The following is an 18992-nucleotide window of genomic DNA, read 5'->3' as shown; positions in this document are numbered from 1 at the left end:
TCGTGACAAGAAAATGTAAGTAATATTGTGTTTGCATATATATTCTTCCAGTGACAAAGATATTATTATAGTACTTCATAATCTTCTGACCTGCTCGACCCATATTTTAACTGGCTTAAAATATAATACGCATATTTTATTGTATAGTGCAGCAGTTAACCTTTAATACCGATGTGTTGTTGTAAGTGTGATCTGTGGGTTTTGATTTAATTCAAGAAAATACATACGCATATATTTGTGACTGGTTGTGTTCTAAGTTACCCCATTTGAAATGCCGTAATGCATTGTCAAGCACTGAAGAAAATATGGGTGATTTAAGAAATGTACATGTTTTGTTGAAACAATATCATGATGCATATTTGCTTTATCGTAATATAATGGCAAGTACTGCTTATAGGGAAATCTTTAATGTTCTTGGGGATAAATTTATAGAGTTTCTTTCTGTTAGTAGGCTTCAAGTTAAAAGGAAAATTGTCCAGCTCTTAAATGTAAATTCATTGAATCATGTGTGTAAGGAATGTGCCGATATTTTTATTGACAAGTGTCTTAATGTGATAAGACAAGCTTTTAAATGAGAAAAAGACAAATCTAGCCGTGAAAGTTCAGGCAGGTATTCTAAAGCTAAAAAAGTAATGCATAAATGAAAGATCAAGCCCTTTCACAGCAGTCAATTTCACATCTTGATTATATATCTAATTTCAGTATTTAAATAATAACCTGTTAAATAATTCTTCATTCATTTATGCAGAATTGCTTTAGCAACTTCGAAGTTAATATCTCAATAACACTTTCTTTCTAGACGTAATTTATGTATCCATTTTCGTATATGCATTTCCATTGATATTTGAATTTAGCGCGAATTTTCAGGTCACGTCACTAGAAGCGCCACTTGCGAATTGTCTCCCATTTTAACAAGGCTAAATCCATAAGTGTCGCGTATTGTCTATACTGTATTTGATGTAAGTTACAAGAATATCTTTTTTACCCAGGCTCGTATAATCCCTGAAACATGTAGGGAAATATAAAATGTATTAAAGGAAAGCCATTTGCAAGTGGGATTGTATATGTATTGATTAAATTACTATTGCATAACAATGGAATTGATTATTTCATGGCATATTTGTTACTCAATTTTTTTACAGTAGAGCCTCTATAAGTAGGCTTCTTCTGCATCTGTAGCTGAAGCGGACATAGATGCTACAGTAATGCCTGATTAGCACTTGCTAGCACGTGGTCCTCGGGTGAAGCCCTTTTCCTTTTTCTGATTGACGTACCTGAAAAATGGGAAAACATATCATATTATAAAAATGTCATTAATGAAAGCACGATTTTCTCCAAAATATTGTTTTGAGTTAAATGCAGCAACTCAATTTTACTGGGTATATATTGCGTCGTACCTTCTTTCCATGGTGATTGGTTCATCACGCTGTTTGTACTAGAAGCAGGTGTGTATGTGTGTGTCAGACTTCTGAATTTGCCCTACCATTACCCCATCATCATCTAATAGTATATCATCCAGTGTCATCATGGAGCCTTCTTCAAAATCCTGTACGAAATGAATTTTCATTTTAGATCCCAGACACAAAAAGTAATGGAAAATTATTCCATAAGAATTTGAAGAAAAGTGGAACTTCCCAAACGTCATATGGAGTAATTGATGGGAAACATATTCTGTTTTCAGCTCCACGATCAAGTGGATCACACTGCTACAATTACAACGGCACAAAGAGCATTATTTTACTAGCAGTGGTTGATGAAAGTTATAAATTCCTATGAGGACATTCAAACTAATGGTCGAGTGAGTGATGAGGGGTGTTTCAGAAAAGTTATTTGTAGTCAGTCAATGGAGGAAATAGTGAGGCAGAGTGGAAACAGAGCAGCTGAAGAACTTCTGAACATGAGAAATAATGTTATAAATTATTTTAGTTGAGAAGAGCAAGTGAAGTGGCAAGAACATTGTGTGAATAGCTACCGGTTTTGAAGGCAGAACAAAAGCTTTGTTTTCAATTTCACTCATTCTTGTTTTGTTTCTCTTCTGTTAATTATTCTGATAATGTATGTGATTGTAATAATGCATCAATTCATAATTTGAATAGTCTTATATATATTAAAAACAAGAGATTTAAATTATATGCAACTCAGTAATGCAGGTGTTTGAACTGAGTAAGCACGTTATTCATACAACTGCATATAGCAATTTTACTTGAACTCATTACTATCAAAAGTATACACCAGTATGAAAAGGAATCACGAAAATTCAAATAACACAACATTTCTTCCCACACAGAACTGTTACAACTGTTGCCTGCACTAAAACTCCTCATGAATAATAACTGATACCACTGCAACTATTACAGACAATGTTGCTTTACCTAATTACTTCACTTACTTATTTTTCTAACTTTCTTCTTAAATGATGGTGCTTCATTTTAATAGGTTAAACGCCTTTAAACAACAAGCATCATCATCATTTGTATAGGTCCATTTTATTATGACGATCATTAGAAGGCAAGTTATTTAACTCATAAAATAATTAATATACTTCTTATACAGTGAACTTACCATGACTGTAGGCTCAGTAGATCCATCTTCACTGAGCTCTGACATGTCAAGATTGGATTTTCTACTTCTTGGCATGATCAGTCTGTTATACCAAATGAATGATGGCCTGTATTCATCATCATAGCTCATTCCACTTTTCAGTTTGTTAACTTTATTTCTGAAATCATAATATTAAACCATTAAAACATATACAGCACATAGTTACTGCTGCTTAAAGGACATATATTAGGCCTGTTTATGAAAGGGTAGATTGAACTTGAGAACATGAACCATTAAAATAAATTATCACAAGCCGAGTACTAACTGTAATAAAGGAACAATCATTCCCCAGTGAGTATTACATACAGATCGTGAAATAATAGTAAAGTGAAGGGTGAATACTGCACTAACCTTTCGTTGTTGAGTTGTGTTCGCCTTGGCTTTCACTTCCGAAGAATCAGTGTTTGGTCGGACTTCACACAGTGCTCCCACAATTTTTGCCTCCGCATCTCTCGTAACATTTCTGTTATGATACGTTGGAAACGTAATTGCATATAAACTCGCATGTTTCCTATATTCTTCAGTTACAATTACAACTGCTTCTTTCCTCCAACCAGACATGTTTGTTTACACTCTAATTGGCTGTTGTATGAAATAATTTTATGAAAATAGGTTTTCCGTAAAATTTGACTGCGAGCAACAGTCACTCCTTATTGTACAAGCGTAGTAATGTTAATGTTTTCAAAGAACACTGAGATACTTTCATAAGATTGGGTTCCTCCTTTTATTCACGTTGTAGATCCTTTTAGAACAAATCGTTTTTAACAATGAATGAAATCGCCTTTTAAAGAATGGATTTATAACTGAAATGTGTACTAAATAAGTAAGCTCAATATTTTCTGTTGACAACATATCCAGAACACTAGTTCTGACACGGGCGTTATTGTAAATGTTTTCCTTCAGTTATTCATTTTATTTGTTAATTGTTAAATAATTTGTTGAGATTAATTCCCTTCTTTGTCAAATGTTATTCTTTTTCTCTTAACGTTAATTTTTGTATTAGTATACAGGCATTGTAAAATGGAGTACTTCATATCTGTATCTGATTACTACTAAACAAATAAATAAATAAAAAATGTTTTGTATATTGAACCCTTTAAGGCCCTTCGAAGGATACCTACCTTTCTTACCTATCAGCAATCGGCATGAATTCTTTCTCTTGGGTCGCTTACAGGTTCTTCGTCACTTGCTTAGGTAAGAGGCGGGTTTCAGTAACTTAAAACTAATGTCGACAATGAGGAAACTCGATTTAAAAAATGTAGGTTTATTGACCATTGGAAACGAAATCTGAAAAACTTGCAACATTGCACAACAGCTGATCAACGAACTCGATCATGTCCATTCAGAAACGATCGGATAGCCTAATAACAACGACGAGGAGAAAAGCTGGCTTTTGGAGACCTTAACTCTATTGCCTGAGGGGCATCTTTGCTAGAAACCACCGTCTTAATTTAAGCATAAAATAAAGTCTGGAGATCCCTAAGATCGGCTTCCATGTGAGACTGCACGTACCACCATAATTATTCGTGATAATCCAGCCCCCGTAACACGAGCTCTTGACTATTGGTATAATTAAGGCTGTCCAATCGGTATGTGCCACACATTGGTTGTACGGCATGGACCCTTAATTGAATCGATGTAACCTGCGACTATGTCATGGACCGACATCTACCTCTGTAATTTACGTTAAAGTCATTGTGGATGATGACTGCAAGAAGAATGATGCTGAAATGGCAGATGGCACACATAGTAGGGGTTACTGAAAGTGGTGTGTTAAAAACGTGGACAATGTACCGTGAGACCAATGATGTAACTGACAGACCGAGGAAAGATCGACCGAGGATGACAACGCCACTTCAAGATTGGTATATCCGCGTAATAGCGTGGTCCACGAATCTGCGCAGACTGCGCGCAATCGACTGCATAGTGTCCAAATAACGTCATTGCGACCGATTCGAAGTGTTCCGCGAGAGGTTTGTCATTGTGTTTAGAGGAGGACGTAGGCCTTCCAGCACCTAAAATGGGGGTTGGAGGAATGGCGTAATGTCATGTTTTAGGTGAAATACGGGTATCACTTAGGTCAGATACACGGTGACAACGATTGTGGAGACATAAATAAAGTGATGGAAAGCAGCAATATGTTCGAGAGGTGCATGCATGTTTAGGTGGTGATGTAATGTTTTGAGCTGGGATTGTGCATGAACGTCGTACACCTTCGATACCAATTCGAGGGACGTTCAGCGGTATACCGATGACATTCTTCGACCATTTATGCAATCACTAAAAGAATGTAACCTTTCATTATTACTGTTTATTTGCGTTCAACAATGACAGGAAAACATTAAATTTTGTAAAATTGTACAGGTTGTGTGCCTGAGTGATTACAATAAACGTCCTGTAATTGCATCATTGCTATCCAAAACTTTTTTGCTTGTATATACAGAGATAGTCACCTGAAATTTGCTCTACAATGTTTCAGAAATGGAAAGTGCTAATGATGTGCTCTTTTCACAAAAACGAAGCGCAACCGACGGCTCATAATTGTAGTCCATGTACATATTTTAATAATTATGAGAATGTGTATTTAGTTATATTTTCAAGTGGAACGATACCTATTGACATTAACAAAACAAAACTAGAGAAAAATCGAATGCCAATGGTGTTTTTTTCAGGATTCTGGTATAAGTAGTACGAGCTATCGCAGTTTGAAAATTGTAAATATCGGCAGTTTTCTGCTCCATGTGTCAGCACTAACTTAAGAAAAGTTAATAAAATAATTATTTTGATTCCGACGAAGGAAGATAATTGGCCATCAAAAGTTGTGTTCAAAATGACGACCACTAGCTCAAGTACAAGCTTCCAGTCCGCGATGTAAAGACTGATTAATACATTCTAACATTTCATCAGAAATTTCAGCACAGGCAGCAGTATTACCTGGTGTAGTTATTATGCCCTTGTAAACAGTCTCCTTTAGCTTTCCACAGAGAAATACATCTAAAATGGTAAAAGCTTGTGAACAGGTCGGCCAAGGTACAGATCTCCTTCGTCCAATCCAACGATTTATAACAATTGGTAAAGCCAAGCTGTAGTACGTCATGTATCATGCTGACACCACATTTTCCTCCTAGTCTGTAGCTGAACGTCTTCTAACATCTGTGAAAGTTGGTCTTTTAGGTGGTTGAGATGCCTTTGAGAATCTAGTGTTCTTTCTATGGAGGGCCTATGACATGATGGTTCACTACTCCACACTACACATTTAAACTCTCCATTGATTTTGACGTTCCACCTGACGAATCCACTGGGGATTGTTTACTGACCAATAATGCATGTTTCGAAGGTTTACTTGGCCATGATTTGTGAATATTGTTTCATCACTAAACAAGATACATGATAAATCTGATATATCGTTTCTTAATGCTCGTGTATGATAGTTATATGATTCTCAAAATCGTTTCCAGGCAGCTCTTGATGGAGGAAGACATGATGAAAATGAAAATCCATAGCCAGTTTCCAGTTATCCGACCGGGTCAGCAATGGCATGAATGAAGCCCCAATCTAGCGGCGAGGATAGGAATTGTGCCGGCTGCCGAAGCCTGTCGCACTCCTCTGGGGAAATGATTAATGAATGACAGATGAAATGAAATGCTTTTGGAGAGTGTTGCTGGAATGAAATATGACAGGGAAAACCGGAGTACCCGGAGAAAAACCAGGAAGACATGATACAGTTGGAATGTATGAAGGTGGAGAACGCGTAGTACACATACCTGACTCATACCACTTCCTCGTGCGATTGCACAAGAACTAACATGTGGATCTACAGCAACTAACATCAATTTCACCCTCTTCTCCAGCCACTCTTTGTTTCTTTTACGTTTTTAGGTGTTACACCTGCAGTTTCACGTAAGTGGGTGAAGAGGTTCACAAATAATTATTGTAGAGATGTGAAATCGTTCCATGTACAGAGCATAAGAACGAACAGATTTTTTCCATACACCATTAACATGCCGACTTTTTCGACATTGATAAATACCATCTTCCACCACGTCCTATTTCGTGAACTATCACAAAGTAACTGACGAAGAAGTCAAAATGAATCATTGTACAAAGGCCACTAGGAAAGTTTTGCAATGTGAGTGAACGTTTTAGACTGTATCAAAATAATTCCTCCATACGTAGAAACCAGTCACTGAACCAACTCTGCCACTTTTCTTCGGTTACATTTTCACACTCTTGATCCCATGCTGCCAGAACCTCCTCGTCGGATGCAAAACGCCGCCCTTTCAGCTTCATCTTCACTTCTGGGAAGAGTCCGAAGTCACATGGGGCAAGTCAGGACTGTATGGAGGGTGATCAAGAACAGTCAAACCTTATCTGGCAAGAAAATCCATTGTTACATTAGCACGATGTGCTGGAGCATTGTCGTGATGCAAGAGCCAAGTGTTGAGCCGTGACCTTGGACGGAGCTGCTTGAGAGCCTGGATGACCTGAGGCAGACAAGTCTCACTGTACCACTTCGCAGTAAGTGTCCTTTGTGTTTCTAGCACAACCCGAGTCAGGATGCCCGGTTTAGTGAAGAATACTGCAATCATCCTTTTCTTCACTGACCTTGACTTTCGCACAGTCACAGGAGTACCCTCATCTTCAAACAGCCACACCTTTTTCTGGGACTTTGTTGGGACATCGTAATAACAAAGCAAAGTTTCGTCACCTGTAACGATGCTATTGACGTTACGTGAAGTCCCATTTTCAAACTTTTTTAGCATTTCTCACCACCATTTCACTCGATGTGCCCTTTGTTCCTCTGAAAGCGAATGGGGCACCCAAAGGGAAAGAACCGTTCTAACATGAAGATGGTCGTGTAGAACTGAATGAATAGCTGGTGCAGGGATGTGGAGGGTCTCTTCTACCTGCCGATATGTCAACCACATCTCTTGCTGCAACATTTTCCTCACAGCTTCAATGTTCTCCCCAGTTACTAATCCAGACGGTCGCCCAGGACGAGGATCGCCTTCAACCCCAAAATTTCCCCTCTGGAACTCTTTGTACCAGCGGAAAATTGTTGTCCGATGTGGACAGTCTTTCCCCAGCACAGGAGTTATTTCCTCCAGGCACTGGTCAACAGTTAATCCACGAGCAAAATTGTAGCGGATAATTGCTCGATATTCACCTTTAGACCACACTGACATCTTAATTTGCTTTCAATCCCACTGCTTGGTAACAACTGGTGTGAAGGCCGCGCCTTGCTGTCTTCTAGACCAATTTTCACCCCAATTTTCATCCCTCACAATAACAGGGGTGTCCAGCCAACCGTTTTTGCGTATTGCAAAACTTTCCTAGTGCTCTTTGTACTGTAAAGGAAACAAACATAAGAACATCATAGCCTCATAACTAACAGTTGAATGGAGCAGATGACTGTCGGTATTTACAATTTTCAAACTACGATAGCTCGTAAACTACAGGGTGGCGCACGAATAGTTGACACATTTGAAAAGCAAATATAAAATACAACTTATATACTATGTTGTTCAAATTTCATGCACACCTTCCCTGTTTCATGGAAATAACTGTGGAGGTGACACTGCTGCTTTGTCTCCACATACCTGAATTCCAGTGAGCCTTCTGCCACGGCCAACCACGGCCGACTATCCGTTCAGCAGCGCGCCAAAACAGTAATCTTTTATTGCGAATCGAAAAGTGTTACGGCGTCACAAATAAAATTTCGAGCTGTATTTCAGACTAGGTGGACACCAGCAAGGAACACCATCCTTCGCTTATACCGAAACTTTGAAGAACAAGGCAATGTGAAGGAAGAAAAGGGACCACGTGCACCAGCAGTTCGGTTTCCTGAAAACATCGCTGCAACAGGGCGAACTTCAAGAGAAAGTGGAATATCGCGCTGTTCAGTTCAAAGAATGTTACACGGTGACCTTCAATTGTACCCATACAAAATGACTGTACTACACAAGCTAACAGATCTTCACAGGCAGAAGAGATTGCAGTACGCATTATGGACTCCAGATAAAGATCAAGTACTGTTTAACACTTGGCTCTCTGATGAAGCCTATTTTCATCTCAACAGGGCAGTTAATAAACAAAATGTGCGATTTTGGGCTACAGAAAAACCAGACAAGACCTCAAAGTCGCATGGAAACGCATGCTCAGATTGTGCAGGTCCGCAGTGAAATTCATGAAGACCTGTGCCTCCAAAGTCGTCAGAAACATGCGTACTCGTCTCGAAGAGGTTGTCGGCAGCAGTGGAGGCCACACTGAACATGTGATATAGTGAAATGTATTTCCAGGGTCCAAGCTGCCTGTGTCTAAAATTTCGTTAGTGTTCTATGAAACATAAAGTTGTTATTCTAAAAGTAAATGTGTCAACTATTCGTGCGCCACCCTGTACTTGTACTAGAATTCTAAAAGTAACCACCGTTGGCATTCTAATTTTCTCTAGTTTTATTTTGTTAATTTCAACAGGCATTGTTCTATGTGAAAATGTAACTTTCTAAAAATAATACATATTCTAATAATTATTAATCTCTGTGTATTGTCTAAAATTAGCCTTTGGTTACGCTACATTTCTGTGAAAACTGCACTTCAATACCGCCTTCCATTTTATAAAGATTTGGGGTGCAATTTTGAGGTGATTCACCTTGTATGTCGCACACGTTTCGCACGGACTGAAGCGATCTCGCTTTCCATGTGTTTGGTTACCTCGGCTGAATCTATGTAAGCCTGAAATGTCTTTGTCTTCGCTCCTCATCACGAACTTCCTTCTTTCTTCTTCAGAGGTCCATCTGCAGGGTGTAGATTTCTAGTAAATCAGGGTACGGGTACACTGAGTTGGTCTGATAAGTAGTTGTAGAGATGATTTATGTGTATATAAATTAAAAGAATACTGATATGGCTAATTAAACAATATTTTGGGTAAGGTAATATTGCCATATACTGAAATAATAACATCAGTCATTAAATAGACATGGATAATACTCAATTGATTAAATATTCAAAGACAGTAAATATAGGGTCTACGTCATTCATACAATTGCTAAAGAATAATTATTCTTGTAGAGATTGCGTATGCTTAACGACATTCTTGTTCCGTAATATTTATAGTAAACCATTAAATTTAATCGTATATTTCTGCACATCTAAATTTCATATATAATTTTACAGTTTGAACTATCGTTTGTCATCCATTATTAAGCAAATACAATTAAATTCACATTAATTCATGTAATTCTAAAATTTCTTAGCTAGTACTTTTATTTTCCCGTCCGACTCGTTGGCTGAATGGTCAGCGTACTGGCCCTCGGTTCAGAGGGTCCCGGGTTCGATTTCCGGCCGAGTTGGGAATTTTAATTGCTTCTGATTAATTCTGCTGGCTCGGGAACTAGGGGTATGTGTCCATCCCAACACTCTCCTGATCATATTCAAACAACACACTACACTACCAACCACCACAGAAACACGCAATAGTGATTAAACTTACATCCCTCCAGATAGGGTTGGCGTCAGGAAGGGTATCCGGCCGTAAATAGGGCCAAATCCACATGTGCGACACAGTTCGCATCCGCGACCGCACAGGTATGGGAAAAAGCGGTAGCAAAAGAAGAAGAAGAAGTACTTTTGTTTTCCCGTTATAAATTTAAGACGTCCGCCTCTGTGGTGTAGTGGTTAATGTGATTAGCTGCCACCCCCGGAGGTCCGGGTTCGATTCCCGGCTCTGCGCCGAAATTTGAAAAGTGGTACGAGGGCTGGAACGTGGTCCACTCAGCCTCGGGAGGTTAACTGAGTAGAGGTGGGTTCGATTCCTACCTCAGCCATCCTAGAAGTGGTTTTCCGTGGTTTCCCACTTCTTCTCCAGGCAAATGTCGGGATGGTACCTAACTTAAGGCCACGGCCGCTTCCTTCCCTCTTCCTTGTCTATGCCTTCCAATCTTCGCATCCATCCCCCCCTCAAGGCCCCTGTTCAGCATAGCAGGTGAGGCCGCCTGGGCGAGGTACTGGTCATCCTCACGAGTTGTATCCCCCGACCCAGAGTCTGAAGCTCCAGGACGTTGCCCTTGAGGCAGTAGAGGTGGGATCCCTCGCTGAGTCCGAGGGAACAGCCAACCCTGGAGGGTAAGCAGATAAAGAAAGAGAGAAAGAATGAATTTAAGACATTCTTTATTTTCCTTTATATAAAAGAAATAAATTTTCTCCTCATTATAAAACAACACGCTTAATGTATAAATGCGTAAAATAAATCATAAATATAACTTGAATTGTGGTAAATTGTCGTTTCAGATACAAACAAAGATGCCTCGTGATAATTACGATGATTGACCCCTATTCCATTAAAAGACAAATATCTCTACGTTGTTTCGTAATATGGAATGAAATGAAATCGGTAATCATACACATATATAACAACATATACATGATAACAGCAATAATCTGAAACAAAGATATGAAACATGACTGTTGTCTGATTGGGCTGGTTCCTTTGATGAAAAGTGCAGTTCACACTCGCTGCTATTATCCACAATATGGTATTATTGATAATGCTGGGTGTGAAAAAATCCCAACGTCAGTATCCGTTCATATAAAGGTTGGTAGCGGTGTGATTTGTAAATCTCCAAACAACTGCGGACTCCTGTGCGGTGGTGGACGGTGTCAGTTTGAGGGCAGTATTCACAGACATTGGAGTCAGTTCGCCTGTATCGATATAGTTTATCCTGTGTAGGGTGTATTTCATTAACTAACAAGTATATGGCTTCCTTCCATTACGCAATACCATATTCCATCGTCGAAACCTGTAAAGCAGACGACGTTGTGAGCTGGGTCGTAATGTATGTGTATAATTCTCTTGTATATAATTATTATGTGGTCTTTGCAATTTGTTCCGCCCGATACCGGGAATATCCTTCATTTATTGTAATAGTTCTGCCGTTCTTATATCCTTATCTTAATTTCTGGTGCGCTACACATTTTTAGAGTTCCATTTTTCTTACTTACTGTTAGTTAATTTTATTTGTTTCAAAGAGGTATCATCCTTAATTTAAGGGTTCTGTTGAATACAGAACAATCTGTTAACCTTGGTTCCAAAATTTTTAATAGCATAAGCGTATAATAATAATAATAATAATAATAATAATAATAATAATAATAATAATAATAATAATAATAATAATAACTAATATATTAATATAATAATATGTTATATTATGTTATATTATTATTATTATTATTATTATTATTATTATTATTATTATTATTATTATTATTATTATTATTATTATTATTATTATTATTATTATTATTATTATTATTATTATTATACTGGGAACTTCATCATTGAAGTTAAAGAGAAAATCGTAGTAACCTTGAAGACAACTTTAAATTTGAATCCTTGTCGGGGCCGATCACCTTCGATGTTAGGCCCCTTAAAACAACAAGCATCATCACCATCAGCAAGCATCAAATTTGAATCCTTCCGTTCTTGCGCTATGTTATTTCTTGTGTCACCTTCTGTAATTTGTTTTTCATATTGTGTAGACATATCCATAATTATTTAACCTTTTTTCTTAATGCCATGTTTGGTTTGGAGTTATGGTTCATTCACTATATTTTGGACTGACATGCTTTCCTTTTCTTTTCATTTTACTTATTTGCTGAGATTTAATTAATTTTTATTAATGGCTAAGTGCTCCTACTTCCTTATGACTTCGATTTTAATTTGATTAAAAGATTATGTAACTTCTGTTTTAGAAAACTTCAAGATTATTCCGATTTAATAATCGTTAGCATTAGTTTTCTTTCACTAATATCGTTCTTGACGAATAGTTTTGGTATGAACCGGAATTTAATGTTTTATCATTCAGGACCTTAATTCCTATTGAGTTCCTTTCAAAGGAAATTTAACATAAATGGTTTGAACTTTAGGTATCCAAGATTTAATATTCGATTAATCAAGAAATATTTATTAACTAGTGGCGATGACCTCATTGTTTTATACCTTTTATTGCACCCATAATCCTACAGATTTTAAAGAACCGCCGAGGAAATCATGGTATCCAGAGCGCTGGAAGGTGAGCCTCCATTTTTATTATAGAGAGAGCCTCCCGGCCGATATTTTAGATCCATGTCTGTTGATTTCTTTGCTACGCGTCACATGACCCGAACGCCGAGGAAGAGCGGGAGATTTTGGAACATTTCGGATATAAAATTGGTATTAATCATCAATGACTAATTACCTGAAGATATTTCGGCCCACAGTTACGAGTAAATTATTGTTAAAAATGTATGGAAATATTTTGCAAAATTTTATCTCACAGGTAGAGATATGAATAAAAATGTCCATGAAGTAAGTTACTTGGTTAAGCACCAGGGGAGAGCCAACACGTGTCAGGATTACCTCATCGAGCTGGCGGGAAATCAGCCAAGAACTTTGTGTAATTACGCCCGCTGGAGGAATGGAAAAATCTGTAAATACCACCATCGTGATCAGTAAAAGGTGAGAAACTCCTGGTGTTAAATTCGAAAAAATAGGCTCAACGGTATGGAAAATGATGTGCTAGGGTGCAATCATAGACGCCTTGCATAGCGTCCTGAACATTATCATGAATACCCCCACTCCTTTGGATCCGATCATTCTGATTCCATCGGCCAGAGAGGATGAACCTGCGTCAGTCATCATGAAGATTTGGAAAGGAACTTGTATTACAGTTCGGAAGCTGAGGTGATAGACTTCATATCTACGAAGCCATAATGGCTTCAACTACTATGAAAATTGCTAAGTGTCGGGTTATTCAAGTGATACCCTAGTGCAAATAATATTCTGTTTACCGCTTAGTGATGATGATGATGATGCTTGTTGTTTTAAGGGGCCTAACATCGAAGGTCATCGGCCCTTACCGCTTAGTGCTGTATTGTGTGAGTATTACGAACTTCTGCAGAGGAGGAAATACTTAAGTTTGTCGGGCTACCAGAAACAGTTGACACGGTTTTCCGGCTACCTGGGAGCTATCAGATATATTTAGTCAGTTTGAAAGGCCTTCCAACGGTTGCGAGCTAAGAGCCATACGGTCGGGTAATAATTATTAGTTGTTCCTGGTTCGCTCGGGTTGCGACAGCAATTGTCAGTTCACGAAAGTTCTGTTATGAGTGGTATCTGTAAGATAAAATCAGAGGTTGAGATGTGTTTCTCCAAAAGTTGTGTAAAATCTGTGTGGAGTCAAGGTATTAAAACAAGAAATTGGTGTGTTTCCGCAGCAAGACTTGCGTAAAATCTATTTAGAATTAAGCTAATTCATGAGAAGAACTACAAACTCATCATGCATCAAGTGTATATAAATATGTTTACCGCCATCCACATTATGTTCTAAGCCAGATAGAGACAGCTGGCTGGAAAATGTAGGCAGGATGTCTTCAAGTCAACATGCAGCTACACAGGTCTGTAATTGTATGTCTATTCTACAGTTAGAGTTTAAGTGCTCGTCTCCTTTAATATGTAAATGATGATGACATGGGGTCACTTTGCGTGTGCTGATTCATAAGATAACTCCGCCATTGGGGGTTGCAAGCCCGGGGCCTCATCTTACAAGCGATTGGGAAGGAGGAGCAGGAGGAGTATCAACCTCGTAAAAAAACAGGGTCCATCTGGCTTCGACTGGTAGCACCCTGTTATACAGACCCTACCTAGGGTCACTAGGCGAAAATTGTCAACGATCTCAATGGTGGAAGAGGAGGAATGTTTTTCCCAACGGTACAGAGAGTGGAAGATCCTGAAGGAGCAATCCGCTGGTTGGTACACACGGACCGAGTGACCACCGGTATAAGTGGTCTCCCTCTACCAAGTGCCAACGGCCTTCTTCAAGGGCGGAAGAGCGGGCGGAGGTTCAGGGCACCCTCTTGTCCTTGAGATGGGAAACTACCCCTAAAGGCGGAAGAGCCACTAGATGGCTAACGGCATAGGATGCAAAAGGCAAGAGGAAACCACTGCATTAAAGATCCCCAAGATATCCTAAGAATAAACATGTCATGATGACATCTTCCCAAGTTAAATTTGTATCCGGAGGTAAAATAGTCCCCAGCTCGGATCTCCGGAGTGGACAATGTAAGAAGATTTCAAGAAATGATCAAATATGGAAAATGGGAACATGGAATGTTCGTTCACTCAAAAGGATTGGGAAATTGGAAAATGTCAAACAGGAAATGGATAGACTTGAGATTGACGTCTTAGGACTAAGCGAAGTAAGAAGGCCAAATAATGGAGACTTCTGGAGTGGTGATTACAGAATTCGTTTTTCGAAAGATGAAAAAGGAACATGTAGTAGAGTTGTGTTTTTGTGTTTTTGCTTTCTTTACATTTAATTTTGGACTCGCGGTTTGTGAATCAGCGTTGGTATTTTAGAGTTTGTAATCCAACAGCGATTACATTGATGTGCTAGATTTTTAGGATAGGTTAGGGACAGGGTAGCAGCCAGCTTTATTATTTAAATATAGGCAACGGTCAAATCAGAAGTGCCGTAACAACAGATTACGTCACTGAACGGATGGTATATTTTCTTATTTTGATTATGTTCAAATATTTTAAATTTCACTTTTGATTTAATAATAATAATAATAATAATATAATAATAATAATCGTATGGCCTCAGCTACCGTGTACAGACATTTCGATTTGACGCCATCTGGCTGTCTGCTCGTCAATTTTGACGTTCCGTTTTACTCTAGGTCCGCTAGATGGCAGACAGAGTAAACTGGATCTCTCTTGGGCGTCTATGGCTGAGATTTAATTAATTTTGTCGGATAAATACCAAATGTATCACCAGAGATCTTTTACATGCCGACATCGTACGACATGGAGTGTCGGATGGACTTTCTTCCGCCCTTCAAAAATCTGACTACCTCTGCCGGGTTTAACGTTTTGTGATAAATTTTTAATCCGTTCAGTTGGCCCGGAAATCATTTGATCAATGTTTTGAACTAGGTGAATGACCTTGAAAATTATGGTGTTTTAAGAAATTGTTACACACAGATTAATTTTCGGTTGAGGACTTATGTAAATTCCAAATCACGGCAGTATTGATATGATTTAAGGAAATGGTCCTAAAGAAATTGTTATAACAAACTTATTTTGAAGGAGGATTTGAGGGAACTCTATGCCATGGTAACAGTATTATGTGAAAAGGTCCTGCGTTGACCCTAAGATATAACTTGTTGTTTTATGATAACAATATAAGTAGTTCATCAACATAATATGGAGATAAATTTATGTACGTAATGTGTGACTCAGAAGCTTATTTTATATTATTAATTTTTAATTAAATTAATTTTGGTTTTCCATATTTGATTTCATTTAATGTAATTTTCGAAGATTTACGTTATTTTGTAATTTAATTCAGTCCAGTCTTTGTTATTTCTTTCGTTTTGTCGGCTAATAAATTTGAGTTTTAATAGTGTCAGTGTATCTTAGTAGGGTAGCCTTACGTACTCCATCAACATGTGGCTGATGACACATCCCCTGGGAGAAGGAGCGTAGCCGCAACTTCAAGAACTAATCACCTAGTCATGCAGACTATGAGAAGAATACAGTAGAACCACAAGGGTTCGGGATATTTGATTTTTCGAGGGATAATGAATTCTAATAATCGCATGATCTCACCTAGTCTACACGTACAGTATTTTAATTTGACGTAATTTAGGCTGCCTGCGTGACAAATTCGACGTCCCATTTTGTTTTACTGGATGAAAGAGAAACCAAGACCCCATTGGGTGGCTATAGCCAAGTCTAGTAAGCACTGGATGTGTAGAAAAACATCGTAATGACACATGGAGTGGCGAAAGGACTCCCCGTTGTCCTTTAGAGTTCAAACTATACCTCACAGATTTGCGGCCGCAATCTTGGAATCCATAGGTCGGCATTGAAGGTGTACCAGTGATCCACAGAGTTTAAATAACCTCGAGTTAAAATTATCTTCCTGGTATCATTGAGGCCAAATTGTTGTCCCAATGTCACTGTAGTTACAGGAAGTTCTGTAATTTCCAGCTATACAATATCTCACCTGCGTCACTATAGCCATGTAACTACGACAGTACTTCAGTAACTTCAAGCTACACAATCTCCCACCTGTGTCACCGCAGGTGTTCCTATTACAATACTTAGTCACTGTGATCACTAAAACTTCCATAACTTCAAGCTATACAATATCACAGCTGTGTCAGTGTAATTGTGTTAGTACGATTACTTAGATCATGATATCAGTGACATATCCGGCACAAAACTATCAGGAACTTCAACCAACTAACAGCTGTCCATCACCACAAACTCATAATTTCACCATTTACCACAGATTTTCATTTAGGGCTGTCGCCCAGCTCACAGAATTCCTATCAATTGTCTACCTAGTCTGTTATGAAATGGTTTCAAAGATAAGTTAGAAAATTATCGTACATTTTCCTTAATAAATTATTTCAGTCTCTAATTCCTCTTGAATTCCAACTTTATCTTCATATTACTTTTCTGCGTTTAAAAACTCCATTCAAGCTTGTTCGTCTACTCCTGTCATTCCACCCCATCTCTCCACTGGCAGCTCGAAACATGCTGCTTAATCCATCAGCTCGTCTCCTTAGTCTAAAGTCTTCCCAACCCTGAATTTGTAACATTATCGTAACACTAATTTTGCCGGAAATCCCCCAGAAAAAATCATAGTGCTTTTCTTAAAATCTTTTTCCCTTCTCGAATCAAGTGTTACCACTTTCATTTTATCGCATGTACACTTGCTTTTATATAAATTCATCAGAACAGCCCACTGAAGCACCTTCAATATTACATTTGATTACAGATCACAACATTTAACAGGACGTATATTTTCCTGATAAAGCCGACAGCCTACATATTGGGAGACTACAGCCCAAAATAGTTTAATAATGCAAAAATAAAACGGCATATTTCCGTGCCCAAAGTCTTTTTGTTTTTATAGGTTATGAGTGCCTGTGTGACTTGTTTTATTATTATTTTTATTATTACATTATTATTATTATTATTATTATTATTATTATTATTATTATTATTATTATTATTATTATTATTATTATTATTATTATTATACGCGAATGGTCCCTTTTGGAACACACGAAGCTTTATTTATGATTTCGTTTGCGGAGGATCCAGGATGCTTTCATCTGTTGACTAAAGATCCTTTTCCTTTCTTCCGTCCACTTGGTACCTGCTCTTTTGGGTACTTCATTCTCTGGAGTAACTTCCCACTTGTCAATTTTCTTTCTATATATATTTCGATTCAAAATGTCTTCACAGAGAATTTGTGCGTTCTTCATGTCCGCTTTTGTTTGTTGTATCCAAGGAAAATTCTTCAGTTTGTCAACTCTTTCAAGAACTTGGTGGGTTAGTCTAGTTTCTGGAAGCCTCTTTATATTTATGCAATTTTATATTATAATACAGTATTGAAAACATTACTAGTTCTAGTGGACCGATTTGCATAGTTTTTATTTTATTCTCTCCGGTATTACTGCAGATGGGCCATCATGTATTGATAGGTTCCTGGGTTCAGTCAGGTTTGAGTAATCCTAAAATCAATTATTACCTATGTGTGTGTATGTGTGTGTTCCAACATAGCTCTGGAACCCATGGAGCAATTTCAACTCAACTTGGTAAACGTATGGCTTACTATCTATAGTTTTCAGGGTCACTGGAAAGAACACTGACACTCCGGATGCCGTTTAAGTCCAAGTTCAGTACTCACCGACATGGGGGTGAGAAGGGGTGAGAAAGAATGTGTCAGAACTGACCGAGTTTATGGGTGTAATTGTTTATGTTCCAGCATAGCCTTCAACTAAACTCGGTACCCATAAATAACTATAGATAAAGCCAACGGCCGTGGCCGTGTTGAAACACTGGATCCCGTGAGATCTCCGAAGTGAAGCAATATTGGGCGCGGTCAAGATTTCGATGGGTTGCCACGCGCTGTTGGTGGGGGTAAGGGAATGGAGGAGCGGAAAGGTACTGGCCACTCTACCGTATGTAAACTCCGGCTCAGGCACACCTCTGCGGAGGTTCGGACCTGCCTTCGGGCAGAATACACCCTGTGTATACACTGTGGGGGTAAGACACACCTAGGGGAGGTAGTGAAACATAAAAGTAATCAAAAACGACCGATATTAGTGTCTATTCCATAGTTTTCGGAGGCGCTGAATGAATGGTGACACTTTGGAAGCCGTTTAAGTCGAACTTCAGTCTCCATCGGGGATGAGCATGGGTGAAAAACAAAATGTCCATAATGACCAAGATTTATGTTGAATCAACAGTTTTGAGGGTCGTAAGGCTGACTGGCGAGAGTCCCAATGGCAGTTGAAATGGTGCACATAATTTCTATAGCACGACGCATAAA

The 18992-nt window shown here is 38.4% G+C and overlaps 1 protein-coding gene across 1 annotated transcript in view; it reads right to left on the bottom strand.

The window, feature by feature from the left end:
• The window catches only part of LOC136859064 (uncharacterized), a 792234-nt gene that overhangs the window by 519494 nt on the left and 253748 nt on the right, over positions 1-18992 (bottom strand). Inside the window, exon 24 of the mRNA XM_068225768.1 lies at positions 2563-2719. Coding sequence (XP_068081869.1) covers positions 2563-2719 — 157 coding nt within the window. The remainder of the gene's footprint in view (positions 1-2562; positions 2720-18992) is intronic.

Source organism: Anabrus simplex, chromosome 1, assembly GCF_040414725.1.
Source record: "Anabrus simplex isolate iqAnaSimp1 chromosome 1, ASM4041472v1, whole genome shotgun sequence".
Classification (NCBI taxonomy): Eukaryota; Metazoa; Arthropoda; class Insecta; order Orthoptera; family Tettigoniidae; genus Anabrus; species Anabrus simplex.
Note: the sequence above shows the minus strand (reverse complement) of the source record. Positions and strands in the feature narration are given on the sequence as shown.